An 18433-nucleotide genomic window follows, 5' to 3' on the forward strand; every position below is an offset into this window, starting at 1 on the left:
TTTTGACCAGGTCACACCGAGTTTTTTTTCCTTATTTTTTTTCAACCCGATCCAGTTTCAGCCTCAAGTCAGTCGGATCTTGGATCAATCCGTCGAACCGGGCTGAATTGATTTTCTAATTCGAATTTCAGGACCAGCAGTCACATAATTTATTAAGTTTTTTTTTTTTTCCTGAATATTCTACATTGATATGGAAGGTATTTTTTTAAGATTGTTAAAAAAATAAAACTTAACATTAATTAATGAGCAAGCTGATTAGACGACGTTAGAAACCTATCATATTGAGTAGCTTGATAATAGTTAGCCTATTTAAAAAAAAAAAAATTAATTACCTCTCAAATTATCTTTATCTTTAGTCGCGGTTTCATTTTTTTTTTTTTTTTAAGTCCATGCACTTAAAGTTAAATTAAGAGAATAAAATTTGAAATATTTGATTTTAAAAATTTCCCATTGCCATATTCTCTTAATTTCAATGTGTTTTTTTTAATAGATTATCACTAAGAAGAAAGCCAATTGTTTTTTTAAAAAACAATTGACTTGGTAACCTACTAGTTTATTGATAGCTATTTCATTACGGTATGGATTAAAAAAAAATTGGAATGTAAAATAATAATATCTAGACCATTATAAATTTTATAGTGTTGTCATTAAACTTGGTATAACAATTCAAACTTGAAAAATCTTGATTCGAACTTTTTATATAAACAGAGTTTTAAATTAAATCATATAAGAGTTGCACTGACATGATCTTGTTGATCGGATAGGTTTAAAGAAAAATATCAAAGGAAAAAAAAAAAGAAACGTATTAGGTTCGTTTTAGTCTACCTGTAAAACTCGTGACCTGAGTTATGGACTTCAATAAGTTAAATTATATTTTGTTTTATTATATAATAAAAATTATAAAAAAAAAAATTATAATAAATTAAATATCAAATATCAAATGATAAAATTTAATAAAACTTCAACATTAAAGAATGAAAAAAAAAAGCACAAAAAAAAACCAAACAATCAATAAAAAAAGTCACTTGTTTATATAAAAAAAAAACACAATAGCATGGACACGAAGAAGAACAATGTGCCTAGGCTAGTTTTTATTTTTGTTTTTCGTCTCAATAATCAGTCTCATATAATGTTAAATTAAATAAATAAATGGTTGTATGTAATGTATTTTTTTTAAAAAAAATAAACCATGAAAAAATAAATTTAGCTAGAAGGTAAAGAGGGAATCAAACCTCCAATCAATTGTATGATCAATGTATTAAATAACCAATTTAATTCAAAAACTTTAAGTTATTAGATGAAGTTTTAAAATATAATTTATATTATTATATAACACACTTTCCTCAAATAAAAACATTTTAGACTCGAAATTTGCACATACTCACATTATATTATGCTTGATTTTTATTATATAAATAAAAATGATGAGATTTAATTCGTGACCGTTTAGTTATCAAAATTCTGATACATGTCAAATAATTAATTCAACCCAAAAAATTTAAATTATTAAATAAAATCTTAAAATATAATTTATATTATTTTCTAATATAATTCACAACAAAGATTATCTTAAACAAAAATTCATCATGTTAGCTGTTATTACCCCAGAGGGCACGCACCTTCCACTCTAAGCTCTTCATAAGCTACGCGTGTTGACCATTAAGCAAAAACATGAATTTGTAAATTAAACTATTAAAGTCATATATTAATCTTTTTACTAGCCATACAACAATTAACAAGAAATAAGATAAGGCGTGATGACCATTGTTCTCCACCACGGGTCAAATAAAAAAACAATTTGACGACAATTTTTATATTTAGTCAATGCTTGCGTACTTCAAAGAAAAAAAATTAACATAAAAACAAAAAAACATATCAACCATGTTACAATAGACCAAATATTAAAATATAAAATAAAAATAAATTAATCATACAAAAAAATAATTTAAAAAATAAATTGAGCCCACCTAAATTAATTCATCAAACCTATGAGTCATGTGATGTGATGAAGATTAAGATAATTATATAAAAAAAAAACCATAAAACTTATTTTTTTATAAAAAAAATCATTGTCAAGTAATGAGATAAAGAAAATAATTTTTTTTTTATCAAATTGAAGTTTATCCTTCAATATTATGTTAATGGAGAATGAACTTCATAATATTTTTACTTTACTTTTTACGAGGTTATCCAAGTCTCATAACCCGGACAACGGGTTTGATGAGTTAACTCAATTGACTCAAGTTTTTTTTTAATTGATTTTTTTTAATTTCATCATTTAATATTGAGTTAATTAAGAATTAGGTTTCATGATTTATTTTGGTTTAATTTCTTTGAGGTTATCTCAGTTTCATTATTCGAGGTCACAAGTTTGGCGGATTAACCGAAACTTTACTCAAGTTACTTTTTATCCTTTTTTTTTAAATGATTATTTTTTAATTTTATTTTTTAACATTGAGTTAATTGAAATTGAGATTTATAATTTATTTTAATTTGCTTTATATTGAGAGTTAACCCGAGTTAATTTAAATAATTTTTTAAAAAAAATTTCATCATTCAACATTAAACTTATTGGAAACTAAGCTTCATAATTTATTTTGTTTTGTTTTATTTCTATAGATTATCATAGTCTGATGATACCTGTTTTATTACCATTTTAATTTTTATAAAAATATCATCTTAAGTATTTATTTTAAGTTAAATTATTTTTTTTACTAGTTATCCAATCGTATTTAAACTATCAAGTTAACTGGGTGATATTAGAACAATCCTCCAACGGTTTAAATTTTTTTTTAATTGTAAAAAATATTAATAATGTTTAAATAATTTTTTTCTATATATTTTTTTAATTTAACAACATGAGATAGTATATCAAAACTATTTGTGTCATGTTGTGAATAAAATCACTAACTGTTTGGTAATCAGTTACGGACATAACTTCAAAGTTCTTATGGAAGATATTAAAATAAATTACTTTAAAATATGAAAACACTCTATCCTTAAGATCAAAAGTCATGAGTAATATAAGATAAAAATAAAAATCAAAATGTCATAAAATATTATTCTAAGAACTAGGATAAAAACTATAAGTTAAGGTAAACTATGCAACATTAGAATTTTTGTGATTTAAAGTTTTTTAATGTTATTTTTTATTTTAAAATGAAATAAGTAATCTTTTATCTCAACCTATGTTCACATTATTTTTTAAGTAAAATCTCAAAATAATTTTAAACCTGTTTTTTATAAAAATCACTTTCCTTTTTAAAAGTTAAACAGTTGATTTTAAAAAAATTATCAAGTATTTTTTAATTTGCTTTAAAGCAAAGCGGCTGGGGACAAATAGGCTATTAACTTGTATGCAATGACGAGGTCCAAGATGGGCAAGCGTGAATTTGGGTAGTGTGGGCCATTGACTTGTCACCTGTTATGGGCTTGCATTTGTCTATGTGGTCCGTTCAGGTGCTTGCGTTTCTTTCACTAAGACTGTTTAGCATATCGTGTCTTGAAATTATCTTTTGAAAATCTTCAATATTAGTTTTTTTTAATATATATTAATTATTTTAATTGTACTTTGATATTTTTCAAATAAATATTTAGAAAAAAAATACTCACCATGCGTGCGGAAATACTAGAAAAAAAGTAACTATATCAATAATGTAATTTAAGAAAAGTAAGACAATAATTTAACAAAATGTTAGGTTTTCAACTAAAATGTTAAATTGAGTTTAGACAGTCAATTTCACTTGGGGGTGACCAATTATTTTACAAAAATGGTGGGGATGGTGGAAATTGAATTTTTTTTTCTCTAACCAATAGCCCAACCACTACTATAATTTTTAGATTTACTGTCAGGCTTTTCTGTTGATATTCATACTCACTATCCATTAACATGAATTTTACTGACAGACTTTTTTGCCAATATTCACACTAACAATCCATTGGAACGAATTTTACCAATAGGCTCAGATGGAAATAATCCGTCGAAAAAACTCTCGTCGATGATTTGTGGTATGTTAATAATAATTTTACTAATGGATTTATTGACGAACAAAACGTGCTAAAAAAATTTACTCGCTTCATTCCATCGGTAGTTCCATCGATGAATATAACATATCACTGGTAGAAAAGCTGTATGCCATTCCATCAATGATTTTTATTTTTTATTTATTGAATAAAAAGCTTTAATTCATTATAGTTAAATAACATATGATTATGTGCTTGTTCAAATTCTATTTATATCAAATATGTTTTTCTCACAATATTTTTTGGTACGGGTCATCCAGGATGAGAGAATATTAACAAGTTCTTACTCAAAGGCACTTCCCTACGTTGTCATGCCTTGAAACACGATTAATTCTTGTTCTTAAGTGAGGCTCGAAATAGCACAAGATAAATGTTGAGATCTTTTCAATAATATAAGCCTCATATATCGAAGCCTCAACATGTGCTTTATTTTTTACTTTTCTTTTAAGGTTGAACAAGTACCTGCATGGAATTAAATGAATATTTTGAATATTTTTTTTAAAAAGACAATAGAATTAGAATTATGATGCATGTGTAATCCCTAATCTCTTGAATGAATACAACCATTTATATTGAACCGAGCTTTTAACTTTTTTCTAAAACGGTAGATGTATTGGCAGATGTTCCATAAAGTCAAAGAACGATGAAGGGAATATCATCTCAAGTTTGCAAATTGTCTGAATGATATTCGTTTCAATCCTCTACATGTGTTGTATTTGCAACTTGTTAGAGTATATATTTCTAAATAAGTGATTGATCTCCGTGAGTGCATCTTATATCTTTTTTTACAATAAATTTTGTTAAGGTTGTGGAATGAGTGTTTGCATAAATACGTGATAGTCATAGTTCTTTAGTCCATACATGTTGCAATCATTTAAATTCATCAATATTGATATGTTCGAAGCATGTGCATTAGAAAAACACAGACTCTTAAGTCATCAGTAGACAAGTAATTGTGCTTCTAAGATGAAACTGGCTTTAGGCTTTGTGACCCGTGACCCGTGACCCATCATAAATTAACCCCATAATTTTACAGTGGCAAAACAATAGTTAACAATAAAAACAAAAAATTTCAACTAAGTAATAAAATTGATAAAATATAAAACGGGCCCATTAAATAAGCTATTATTTATTTCATAAAAAAATATATAAGTTACAAATTCAAATTAAATTTAATCAATTTACAAACAAATACAATTTTACAAGATCTTAAACAAACCTTAACATGTACAAATCAAACATTCATACAAAAAATTTCTATGGAAAAAAAGCTATAAAACAAGTAAACACCAAAAAAAAAAATACATATAATACAAAAATATACAATGAAATTTAACATTTAAAAATTGAGTTCAAATAAAAAATGGAATAGTTTTACTTACTTGAAGTGGAGAATCCTCAATAAAATTTGAATCAAAACATAAATGCTGACAAATTAAGTATTGAGATGGTTAGATTTGTAGTGGGAGGTCGATTTGTGATAAAATAAGGAGTGGGGTTTGTGGTGTTTGTTGCAAAGAAAAATGGAGGAAGAAGAATAAATGGGGGGGGAGAGAGAGAGAGGAGGGTTGTTTGTCATGTCATAAATTAATTATTACCAACATATTTAATTGACGGATTTAAATCTATTACTAATTTTGTCTGTAAAAATAACACGTCATTGTACTTTTTGGCTTTTGTTTTCTCATTCATTCTTTTTTCATTGTAATTCTTTCGATATATATTGATGAAATATTTTCATCAATGTTTACTGATGAATACTGTGAGGGCATATGCAATTGAAAAAACTCACTGTAATCAACCGATGAAAACATTATGTCGATGTATCCGTTTGTATTAGCAAATTTTCTTGTAGTGAACATGGGTGGTATTTTAGGGTGGGTTACAAATGAGAGAAAGAAAGAGAGATTAGTCATTTGTTCACTTCTTTTTTATATTGTATACAAGGAAGTTTGATCTTTTTGTTTAAATTTAAAAATTGAGTTTATGCAGGATATAAACTATAATTTCAAAAAATAAAAATAAAAATGGAAGAGTGTCCCATTTTAATATGATAAAAACCAAGAGAAATGCAAATTCTACATAAAGTTTGTTATGTGGTGGTAAAAAGAGATTCACTTCATCATAAGCATAAGAAAGAAATGTAATGATAGTGTAAGGAAACAAATGATTGATCAAGAAATAGAAATTAAAGGCAATAAACGAGATATAACGGATTTATTTTATTGAATTATTTTAATGCATAACATTGGTTTAATTTGTTTTCCAATAAAAAAAACTTATTTCTCTTTATATATTTATTTTGTTAGATCAATAGAAAAGGCATTTAAAATGACATAGAAATAATAGAGATGATCTTATCGCGTGCAGAAAACTAGTTTCTACAAAAAGAGGCTTTTATTTGCTCTTCCATGCAAGCCACACTGGGCATTCATGCACTGATACTGGAAGTCTGGAAAAGGAACATACTTTCTCCGAGGAAGCTCCATGATTGATAGTATGATAGCTGAAATTTACAATTCACTTGGCTCCTTTTTTACAATCATTTTCTACTAGGGCCAATTGTGTTTATGTTCTTGGCAGTGATAACTATTAAATAATATTTATATAGTTTTATTTATTAGAGTAGAATAGTACTTTTAGTTTAACCTATATATATTTTATTTGTATTTAGATTAAGTTCATAAACTTATAATATACAGATTATTCAAAATTCTAGCCTTCTTTTTATGTTTGATCTTAATTATTTCAACATGATATCAAAACTGATTTTATAAAACAAAACTTAATTTTGAACTCATAATTTATTTTTGGAGTGATATTTTGTCTTTCATTTCTATAAAAAATTTGATATTTTATCTTTCATTCATCCTTTATAATTTGATATTTGTGTTTAATTTTTGTGATTATTTTGATATTTCATCTTTTCTTCAGTTTCAGTCCTAATCATATCTTCCTACGTTTATCATTTCAGACTTAACATTCAGGCAACCTACCTTTGTTCCCCGCTCCTTCCTACGTATCTTCAAGTCTGTCATAATCGTTACGGGAAGATTTAAACATTCAGGCAGCCTACCTTTGTTCCCCTCTCCTTCCTACGCATCTTCAAGTCTCTGTCCTAATCGTTATGGGATTTCAGCCACTTATCTATCAGCATGATAATTAAGCTCCGTTCGTGCTAATCACTTGATATCATCATCTATCTATGACCATCAGAACGTGATGTTCCGTGGAATCAATCAGTTCAAAGAAAAATCAGTTCAAAGAACATTCTTGTAAGAGCCTGGTGGCAAAGGGCTTGAGATCTGCACAGCAGGTCTCGAGTTCGAGTCAGGGCATGCATCTCTTGTAAGAGCCTGGAACAGCCGGAGTTTTACTTACTCACCTGAGCCCACAAAATACGCTTTCCGAGTGGTGGGGTTTTCTCGTAACAAAAAAAAAAAAAAATCAGTTCAAAGAACATTCTTAGTGCTAGCAGCATTGCTGTGAAGGTGGGAAAGACGTGGATTCAAGCTTCAAGCCCAATTATTTGGTGCTGTGAGTGGGACATGACAACAATTAAGGGGAAGGTATCATAAGCAAGGAAGAAAAGTCAAAGAAATTAGAGTTTAGGTGGTGATTTAGATCTAGTGGTCGAGACTTGAGATTGATGCAAGGTTCAAAATGATGACTAATGTAGAGAACTTATTGGACGAACAAGGCCAATGTCGAAATTATTTGGTGTATGTGATTCTAATAACTTCTACAATTATTATCTTCTTCATATAAGCTTCCAAGTTATACATGATCTATGTTGTTGACTAAATATATATTATCATTTTATATTATTAAGATTAAATGCTAGCTAGTTGGAAACTTGGACTCGTTTCTCCCACTATTTTGTTTTGACAAATTAAGAAGATCCTCCAAAAAATATCGACAGATTATTATAGATAGTCCCTGCATGCTTACAATTTTATAAGTTAGTCCTTGTAGTTTTGACAATCATAAATTAATCCATTGATCAAGATTGACAGCAAATTCTTCTTAAAAATCTTATATTGTCCTTGAAAATAAATAAATGAGCTCATGTCGCCATATTCAGTGCTTCCTCAATCACTAAATAAATTACCTAAATGAAAAAACACAACATTTTTAAGGAAAATTTGTAAGAACATCTTCTCGTCTAAAATAGTAAGGAGATCACACTGGAATGCACGTATGTGTACGTATGCGTGTGATTTTTTTTTAGAAAAAGAAAAAGAAAAAATCTTGGATCGTTGAATTGTGGTTTCGTGACGTACTTACTTGAAAGAAATGTGAAAATAAATGAGAAAGATTCTGAAACATATCAAAATCGGACAATGATTGCAAGGTTGAAAGTCCAAGATTTCGAGACCTTCACCAATCACCCGAGCTATCTTGTTTGTTAGAATTTGTAGCCAATTATCGGCTTGCACGTCGTTACTCCATTTTCCACCCAAAATTAGGCATCGATCGAGTGGACTAGCACAGAGGGTCTACCTAATGTAATCGGTAATTGATGTTTGCTTTTCCAAGATGTCTTTTAGTTGAAAATAAATTAAAAATATTTTTTAATTTTTGATATAGACATGTTAAAATTATAAAATAAAAAAACATTTTAAGAAGTATTAATTTAATAATAATAAATTGTTAGTGATAATAACTTCTTGTTAAATATGTTTCCCCATCGTTGGAATAAAAACAAAAAGTATGTAGTAAGAGTAATAATAAATCAGCTATATATAACAAATGATGCGAATCGGAGAGATAGAAATCTCAAAACCTACAATAACACGGTCCAAAAAATTAAAATGAAATTGGATCCACAAATCTTTGTCATTTCAAGTTATCGATGTTAAAAGAAAGTGGAGAAAAACAACAAAATTAAGAACATTAAAATGTGTGTTGTTACAGGCAAAATAACAAAGCATTTCACATGTCTTCATTAGTCGTCGGGTATCCGTGGACTTTCTTATCATTTTGGACTGAGCAGTGCCACTACTGCCATGTCTTCATATTCCTTTTGTTACAGTTTTCTTTCCGAGGAACAAACTCATGGTCGGCACCCATTAGGCTGCTCGGCACATGGGAAACCCATAAGACTAACCTCTCGAGCATCACCGGAGATTTAGGATCCCTCCGACTCTAATGGTGAGATTATGATTAAAAAAAAAATCACATGTTCTAGCTCACCTGTGTAGCATTAAGCATAAAAAATCAGGGTAAGCTTTACTTTTGCCCCGGAGTTCAAAACTTCTCAATGCCACCCTTTTAGTTCCAGAAGGTTTCAATTGTACCGCTAATTAATCATTAAATAATCTGCCTTTTGAATTTGGTGTTTTGAGAAAATTTTTTCAGGTTTTTCAATATTGTAATATTTGTGGGAGTTTAAGATGAAATAATTAGAGAAAACAAGAAAAATAAAACAAATATGAAAAGAAATGAGGTTTGTCCTTAGTTGTTTAATTAGTAGTAAAGGGAAAAAATGAAACTTTTCCATTCATCAAAAACTTAAAAAAAATTAGAAAATTATAGACTATAGTTGTAGAAATGGAACATTGATGAAACTTTAAAGGATCATAACATATAGTTTACCTAATATTTTTCTGAGGACATGAAAAGGTTGTCGTGTTTAGATTATAAAAGAAGATTATTCAAGATTATATTAAGCGTATAGACTCTAGAGAAACCATGACTAGACGTTCCTCTATAAATATATTTTATATATGCAGTGCATGCACAAGGAAGCCAGAATAATATTATTTTTTATAAAAACAAAATTAAGAATCGACGCCAATCCTTTTAATTATATTTTATGAAGTGCAATGGCATGCATTTGTTTTGTAGCTAGTAGATCTTGGTTTTAATGGTTAAATTTAAATATTAGGAGTTCACATTAAAAATCCTGTAATGTTTTATTCAACTCAACAGTGTCTGTACACATTTGACAACCTCCATGCACATGTTCAGTCCTCCCCTGGCCCTATGTCGGTTTGGAAATGTATATGCGGCAGATAATGCTTGTGGATGTTCTACTTGTCTACCTCACATCTTGTTCTTAATAATTACCTCTCTTTCCCATGCCATGTTTTGATAAAATAGCAATGCCTTGCAAATTAATTTCATAATTCCACCACTAGAAATTTACTTACGGAAAATATTTTATTACTGTTTATCATAGAAGATTTTCATCAATTATATTAGATGAAATTTGTTATGAAAAATTTTTTTGCTAACAATTACATCTGCATTGCTAACATGTTGAATTACGAACATGATAATAATTAAAACAAAGAAGAGCATTTTGATATTTAAAAGGTAATTAATTGATTTAGATATGATATTTTATGGTGTAACAAAATTAAAAAGATATAAGGTTTTTGTTTGGTACTTGAAAGAAAGTGAAATTCTGCACTTTTATACCTTCAATTAAAAAGGTTGTAACTTACAAGCTTTATAGACTGCAAATTCTATCCTAAGCAAGTAGGAAATCTATTATAAGTAAGCCAATTATAATAGTTGTAATTGGCTCAATCTCGGCTAATTACAATAGGAAATCTACGAATTAAGTAGTTGTTCAATATCTTTCCTTTAACATTACCCCTTAAGTTGGAGTGTGAATGTCTATTACACCCAACTTGCGAAGATAAGATTGGAACAAGGGTGTAGGTAGCGACTTAGTGAAGATATTAGCAACTTGATGTTTTGTTTGCATATGAGCTGTCTGGATTTCTCCATTTTAAATTTTCTCACAAACAGTATAGCAATCCAACTCGATGTGCTTGGTTCGTTCATGATAAACTAGGTTGGCTACAATGTAAAATGCTGCCTTATTGTCATAAAATAAGGTGGTAGGTTGGCGATGTTCCACTTATAGGTCTTGTAAGAGGTATCGCAACCAAGTGAGTTCACAAGTGGTAATTAGAGCGATACTCGGCTTTTACAAACGACCTTGAGATAATAACCTGCTTTATGCTCTTTCATGATATGAATGACCTGCCAAGAAAGATACAATAACTAGTGATAGAGCGCCTTATAAAATGACATCGTCCCTTAAGTAGCTACGAATTAAGTAGTTGTTCAATATCTTTCCTTTAACACTCCTCCCTTAAATTGGAGTGTGAATGTTTATTATACCCAACTTGCAAAGATAAGATTGGAACAAGGGTGTAGGTAGCAGCTTAGTGAAGCAACTTGATGTTGTGTTTGCATATGAGCTATCTAGATTTCTCCACTTTGAATTTTCTCACAAACAGTATGGCAATCCAACTCGATGTGCTTGGTCCGTTCACTAGGTTGGCTACAAGTGGTAGCTGCCATATCTTTCATGATATGGAATATGCATAACCCCTGGTCGGGAGCTCCTTAAAGGTAGTGAAGGAGCCGACATGTTGTGTTAAAATGGTGTTTATGGGGATCATACATAAACTGACTGAGTGTATTTACTGCATATATATGTGATTTATGATCTTGTTATTGTTAGATAGATCATTCTTCCAATAAGTCTTCGCTAATGAGTGGGATCTTTAAAGGTGTCATTCCATGTAGACATGAAAGCAACATTGGCTTTCATAGGAATTTTTTCAAGCTTGGCACCAAATAAACCCACATCTTCCAAGATATCTAGTGTATACTTCTGTTAATAAAAGAAAATGCCAGACTTGAACTGTGCAATTTCAACCCAAGGAAGTACTTTAAAGTCCAAAATCTTTGATTTGGAAACAATTACCGAGCCAAGATCTTTGATTTTGAAACAGTTACCGAGAAAATGTTTAAGGTCTCGTATAACATCATCATCATTTCTAGTGAGTATCATATCATCAATGTATAACAATATAACAGTGAAATGTTTTCCATGTGTTTGTGTAAACATAGAATAATCTGCTTTGAATTGAAGGAAACTAATATTCTGTATAGCAGAGGAAAACTTACGGAACTAGCTTCGAGACGCTTGTTTGATGCCGTATAAGGATTTGTGAAGATGACACATAGTATACTCCCCCTGTCGGCGGTACCTCGATGGTGGAATCATGTATACTTCTTCATGGAGGTCGTCATGAAAAAAAGCATTATACACATCTATCTGATGTAGTGGCCAATTGCAGACAGAGGCAATAATGAGAAAACAACAGATAGTGATAAGCTTAGCAATATGAGAAAATGTTTTAGTATAATTGATTTCTTCATATTGGGTGAAGCCTTTGGCTACCAAACGGGCTTTATGTCTCTCAATGGAACTGTCAGATTGGTATTTAATTTTGAAAACCCATTTACATCCAATAGAACGATGGCCAACAGGTAAGGGAACTAAAAACCAAGTGTTCTCCTCCAGAGCTTTAATTTCAGAATTCATGGCCTCAACCTAGTGGGGGTGCTGGGTTACCTCCTTATAGGTGCTAGGTTCAACCAATTAAGACATATTATTGATAAAAATTCTATAAGACGCAGAAAAATTAGAGTGGGATACGTACCGAGTAATGGGGTAGTGAGTGCCAGATGTGACTGGGGAAAAAGAGCTAGGAGCAAACAGGGCAACGTGGTGAGCTTGGTAATCTTTAAAGATGGGAGGTGGTTTAATAGGGCTAGTGAAGTGACGAATAAATGGGAGATGAATGGCTATAAAAGGTGAGGAGAGAATAGGAGGAAAAGGCAAAGGGATGGATGGATGAATGAGATGATGATGGGGCGTCATTTATAGCAACATAAGGATGATATGGGGAAGTGAAAGGCGGATCAGAGAGGGTGAGGGCAGGGTGTGCTTGGGTTAGGGGAATGGATTCAGGTAGAAGTAATGAGTCATGAGATGCGGTGGGTTGGACAGGGAAGTCATTTGGATTGTTAAACGAGGATGTGGAAAATAGGAATATATTTTCATGAAAAAACACATCTCGAAAGGAAAAAAAAATTATGTATCAACATCATAAAGAAGATAACCCTTTAAACCAAGGGGGTAACAAAAAAAAAAACACATCAATGAGCTTATGCATCAAACTTGTGTTTAGGAGAAGATTGGTAGCATAACACAAACAACCAAAAAACCTATAAGTGAGAATAATCAAGGGATTTGTTATGTAAAAGTTCATATGGTGATTTGTGTTTTAGTAAAGGTGTAAGAAGATGATTTATAAGGTAGCATGCAGTTTGTAAACTTTCCCCTAAAAAACATAAGGGAATGTTGGCCTGGATATGAAGCGTCCTACCTACATTCAAAACATGTCAATTTTTCCACTCGACGATGCCATTTTGTTAGGGTGTATATGGGTATGAGTGTTAGAAAAAAATGCCTTTATTTCTAAAAAAAAAGATTGGAGAGACAGAAATTCACTCTTATTAGATGATGTTGAAGTAGATAGAGAAAAAAAAATAAACGAGTTTTTTTGCTAAAGGACAAATATTGCAAACACAATTTGGATCACGGGTAATTTCTGAAATTTTATTTGAAATGAATTGTGTAGGTGCGTTGGATGAATGCCTTAGACATAGGTGCCAAAGATAGAAGGTGTGGATTTTGGGTAGCTTTAAGATAGTATAGCCTATTAAAATGCTTGCCTAGGTCAATCATCCTTCTCGTGTTCATGTCTTGCACAATACAAAATTTATCAAAGAAAATCACAATACACTTCAATCCTCGTGTCATTTTGCTCACAAATAATAAGTTCATATTGAATTGTGGTACATGAAGAACACCATCAAGAGTTAAGGCTTCAAAAAATTTAATCGACCCAATGTTTGTAATTATTGCTTTTCTTTAATTAGGTAAATTAACAAAATCATGTTGAGTGTTGATCGTGTTGTGTGTAGATGCAAAACATGAAATATGGTTTGAGGCTCCATTGTCCAATATCTAATATATATTTAAATATGGGTCATGTTGTGAAAGATTGCATGTAGATGTACCAATACCTGTTGCATTTGCAAGTGAAAAATTACCGGGTCAGTTGTGCAAAAAAGCGATCAATTGATTGTATTCTTCGGTAGTGAAGGTTGGACTTTCGTTAGGTTTGCTATCATGCACTAAAATGGTCTCCTTTTCAACCATATAAGCAATATGTCTTTTATTTCTTGGCTTGACATTTTTTTCCATGTAGCTTGTTGCCCACAGGAAAACCATTAAGATAATAGCACTTTTCAATTGTGTGAGTATCTCTATCATAATAAGAACAGTTAAGAGGCTTCATTTAAAAAGAGTTGTGCTTACCATCTCCATAGCCAACACCAAGGGGTTTCGTGGCCACTAAGTTATCAGATCTTATGCTGCTTTTAGTATAGCAACCAGTTTGCATAACATGTGATCCGATCTGTCGATTTGCTACATCCATATGTCGTTTGTGTTGAAGGATCAAGCCATGAACGTGGCGTGTGTCGGAGATTGGCGACATCATTAAAATCAACCCATGCATAGTTGAATAAGGTTCGTTAAGACCTATTAAGAGTTGAATAACTCTCCTTTTTTCTTCTTTTTAGGCAAGTGTTTTGGAATCCTTACGGGTGCAGATGATAGGTTCATGGTAGAAATCTAATTCATCCTATAGGGCTTTGAGTTTCTTGTAATATTCTGAAATCGTAAGGTGCCCTTATGTTCGGCGATTTCTTGGCGGATTTGGAAAATCCTGGAATCATTGCTTTGTGAGAACCGGTCTTTAAGATCATTTCACACCATAGATGTGCTAGTGTAATAAAGTACACTGCTTGCGATATTAGGATTTAATAATTGCAGAATTCATGATAACACCAGATCATTGCATCTCTGTCAAATAGCTGATTTGTCATCGGTGCTTACTGGAGGTTTGATGGTTCCATCAATGAATCATAGTTTGTTTCTGGTACTCAAAGCAATGCCCATCGAATGACTCCATTAGCTATAATATTTTTTTTTTTAATAATATTTTATAATATATTATATTTATATTTGCAGGATAAATTCGCTATATGTTTTTTTTTCTAATTTGTGTTCTTCATTTCAATTCTCAAAGAGTGTTTTTTTTTTTTGGTTATGATTGTTGGTTTATGAATGATTATTGATAGGTGGTGGATTATAACAAAATAATAATAATAATAATATCGAAAACTCCGACGGAACAGACAATGGAAAGACAAAACACTTTATTTATTAAATAAGGGTGATGATTGATTTGATCTTTTGTTAAAGCTCCATTTTGCCTCGGAAAGGAATTCAAAGGCGTAATGAGGAAAACTACATGGTAACTCATAGGATCTAAACCATACCTTTTCTTTTCTTTGAAAGTCGGGAACCTAAAATTAGTTGGAAAGGCCGGCCGATAGTGGCAAACATATTTAGAGGGGCATCAAACATGGATTTGATAATTATCTAACAAGATGTTGGTGCTCGACGTTATCTGATTAAAATGTCTGAACCCTCATCGCCTCTAATTCTTACATGAGGCATAATTCGTTAGTTGTCACTAATGGAAATTAAGCCATCTGATCTGATCCGTATGATCACTGTCATTAAGGTTTGGACAGTAGTCTTATATTTTTCTAATCCAATTACTCCCGGCCTTCTCATTCAAAGGGTTTGGACATAAATATCCAGTTTAGAAAAATTAAAATTTCAACAAATATCACTTTGATTGGTGTGAGAAACGTCTGGCATGCATGTTCGGTAGACAAACATGTTCATGGCCTGTCTGGTGGACGAAAAAGATTGCCTCTTTATTGTTGTCTGATTAATGAGGTTTTCAAATTAGTTATAATCAGAACTAGTGTAGAAGAACATGATCATCCTGTCTGGTGGACGAAAAAGATTGTTTTTTTATAGGGAAAATTAGCTCAAGATTAAATACATGAAAAACCCTAATGGAACTCTTATTATACAGCAAATAACATGTGTTCTACTTTGTACGTGGAAACACCGCTAGGCCCCACACCAGTACTGCCCCTTGAATTCTTACCTTACCATGTCCTACTTTCATCTTTGGGTCCCCATTTCACCACATACTCTCTGCAACTCCACTCCATATAACATACCACCTTCCATTCGCAATTTTCTCACATTCCCTTCTTCTCTCTTTCTGCGATCTGCTCTTGTTAAGAGCCCGAGGATCTTGAACAATCTTGATTCTTGAAGCTCCATTGTGAGTGAAGAAGAAAATAATGGTGCTTCCTGCATCAAGTTCTGGAAATCCAATGCTCTCTCTCAAAGTGGCTTTGATATCAGCTGGGGTACTGTTATCTTTAGCGGTGATACTAAAGCTATCGGTCCTTTCAGTAGTAGCAGATTTTGCAGTCTCTGAGCTACCTATCATGTACTCCTCCGTTCTTTCTTGGCTTCAGCCACCTTATCTTTACTTGGTCGTCAACTGCATAATCATCTCTATTGTCGCCTCTTCCAAGCTTCAACTTCAAAAGCCAAGCCAAGAGCAACAAGAACCCTTGCCATCATCAGCGGATATTATTGCCCCTCCGGTGCAGGTGGAGAATATTTATGTTCGTGCAAGAAGTGATTATGATAATGATGCTGCTGTGGTTTCAAGTGATCAATATGGTAGTAATTATCAAGATTCGGATGTGGACTGGAAGGCTGCGGCTGTGGAGGATTGTTCGGTGAAGACTATTGGGGTATATGAAAGGGAAGAGGGTGGGAAGGCAGCCCCATCTATGGAGTTCTTGTTTGAGAAAGAGAAACCATTGGTTTCTGCAAGATTGGGTCGCAGGAGATCTTTGAAAGCAACTCCTGAAGGTAAATTCTCTCTTTTAATTCCTACACACAAAAACCAGTATTTTAGCTACTAATTGCTTGTGAATTAGCAAATACTAAGCAGAGTTGCACCAATTACTATTACAATTTGTTTACTAGATTCCCAATATGCATTTCTTAATGTTTGGGGCCAACATCTGTCTTGGGATTTTTATTCTTACAACGACAAAGCTGCTTTGAACAAAAAAGAAATTATTTTTAATTAAAAGGTAACCCAACTTACGAGACTTTAGATTTATTTTTCAATAATCAAGTATTTAAATCTTCTCAATATCAGACTTACACTGTTATTAATTAATTTAAAATTATAAAATTAATTAAGATATGTGCGATTATAATAATAAAAAATATATATATTTTTCCTCCTAAACCTCTTAATAATTCTTTTTATTATCTCTTAATTATTTAAGTTACGAGTAAAGGAGGATTAAATCCATGTAATTATTTTACAGGATAATCCCTCTTGTAATCGAGGTCATGATTATTCAATAAATCCATAGAAAACTAGTTATAAGATCCTACAAGTTAACTTGGTGATTCGTCTTCCGTACCGAGTCTTATAATCATGGAGAAACATGAATCAAGGTTGCAGATGATTAATGATAATCATAATGAAACATTGTTGGGTAAATTCTTGTTTCAGGTAATGGGAAGGCAGCAGCCCCAGCAGCGTTGGGAGTGTCAAAACCAAAACGGTACGACACGCTGGAGAGCACGTGGAAGACGATAACGGATGGCCGTCCGATGCCACTAACCAGACACCTCAAGAAGTCCGGCACCTGGGACACGCACGTGCGCCGAGACAGCACCAGCCCACCAAAACTGACGAAGAAATCTGAGACTTTTAACGATAGGAGCAGCAGCAGCAAGCCAGAGAAGCTTGCTCGGAGTCCGCAAGGGTCAGGGAAACTCTGTAGAGAACCTTCACTGGGTCAGGACGAGTTGAACAAGCGAGTTGAGGCGTTTATAAAGAAGTTTAACGAGGAAATGAGGTTGCAAAGGCAGGAGTCTTTGAAACAGTATCAAGAGATGATCGATCGTGGAGCATATTAGACCTTGTTTGTATTACTATCTTCTCTTGAATGAAAGGGGTAAGAATTAAGTGAAGAAAGGAGGTGATTTTAGGACCGTCCAATGTTGGTAAAGGAGCTGATCACGGATTAGATGTACCTTATAGATACAAAATATCAATGTATTATAATTAATTTTAATTTAAACCCGATGCATTTCCTCTCTTTTTAAGAAAAAAAATAAAACGGTACTGTCCCAGTTTTTATGTCGGATTTGGAATTACTTCTTACTATAATCAGTGAAATCTTCTGTATTAATAAGATTTTTATTGGGCATTTATTGGATACTCGCATGAATAGTAAAATATTATATATTAATAAGAGTTGAGAAAACTAAAGCATTTGTATATAAAATGAAACTATAATCCATTTTTGAGTTGAGATAATGTTCATCATTAGGTGTAAACCTGTTCATAGTGGCAAATATGCATTTTTTAAAAGAATAATTGAATAACAAAGTCCTTGTCTTATAAAACACAGCATATAAATGTTCACGATTTCTGTAAATGTTTGATTGAAATGTTTTGATATTCGGTTTACTTTGATGAGATGTGAATTTGATTTCCAAGGCTCCATTAAGAGGACAATTTGACCAAAGTGGATAAGAAAATAATACACA

At 31.7% G+C, this 18433-nt stretch overlaps 1 protein-coding gene across 1 annotated transcript; it reads left to right on the forward strand.

The window, feature by feature from the left end:
• Nucleotides 1–16022: 16022 nt before the first annotated feature.
• Nucleotides 16023–18296, forward strand: LOC118058596 (uncharacterized). Its single transcript, XM_035071308.2, has 2 exons — nt 16023–16726; nt 17388–18296. Exons 1-2 carry the CDS (start codon nt 16141–16143, stop codon nt 17795–17797), a joined length of 996 nt encoding a protein of 331 aa, XP_034927199.1. The 5' UTR covers nt 16023–16140; the 3' UTR covers nt 17798–18296.
• The last annotated feature ends 137 nt before the right edge of the window (nt 18297–18433 follow it).

This window comes from Populus alba, chromosome 1 (assembly GCF_005239225.2).
Source record: "Populus alba chromosome 1, ASM523922v2, whole genome shotgun sequence".
Classification (NCBI taxonomy): Eukaryota; Viridiplantae; Streptophyta; class Magnoliopsida; order Malpighiales; family Salicaceae; genus Populus; species Populus alba.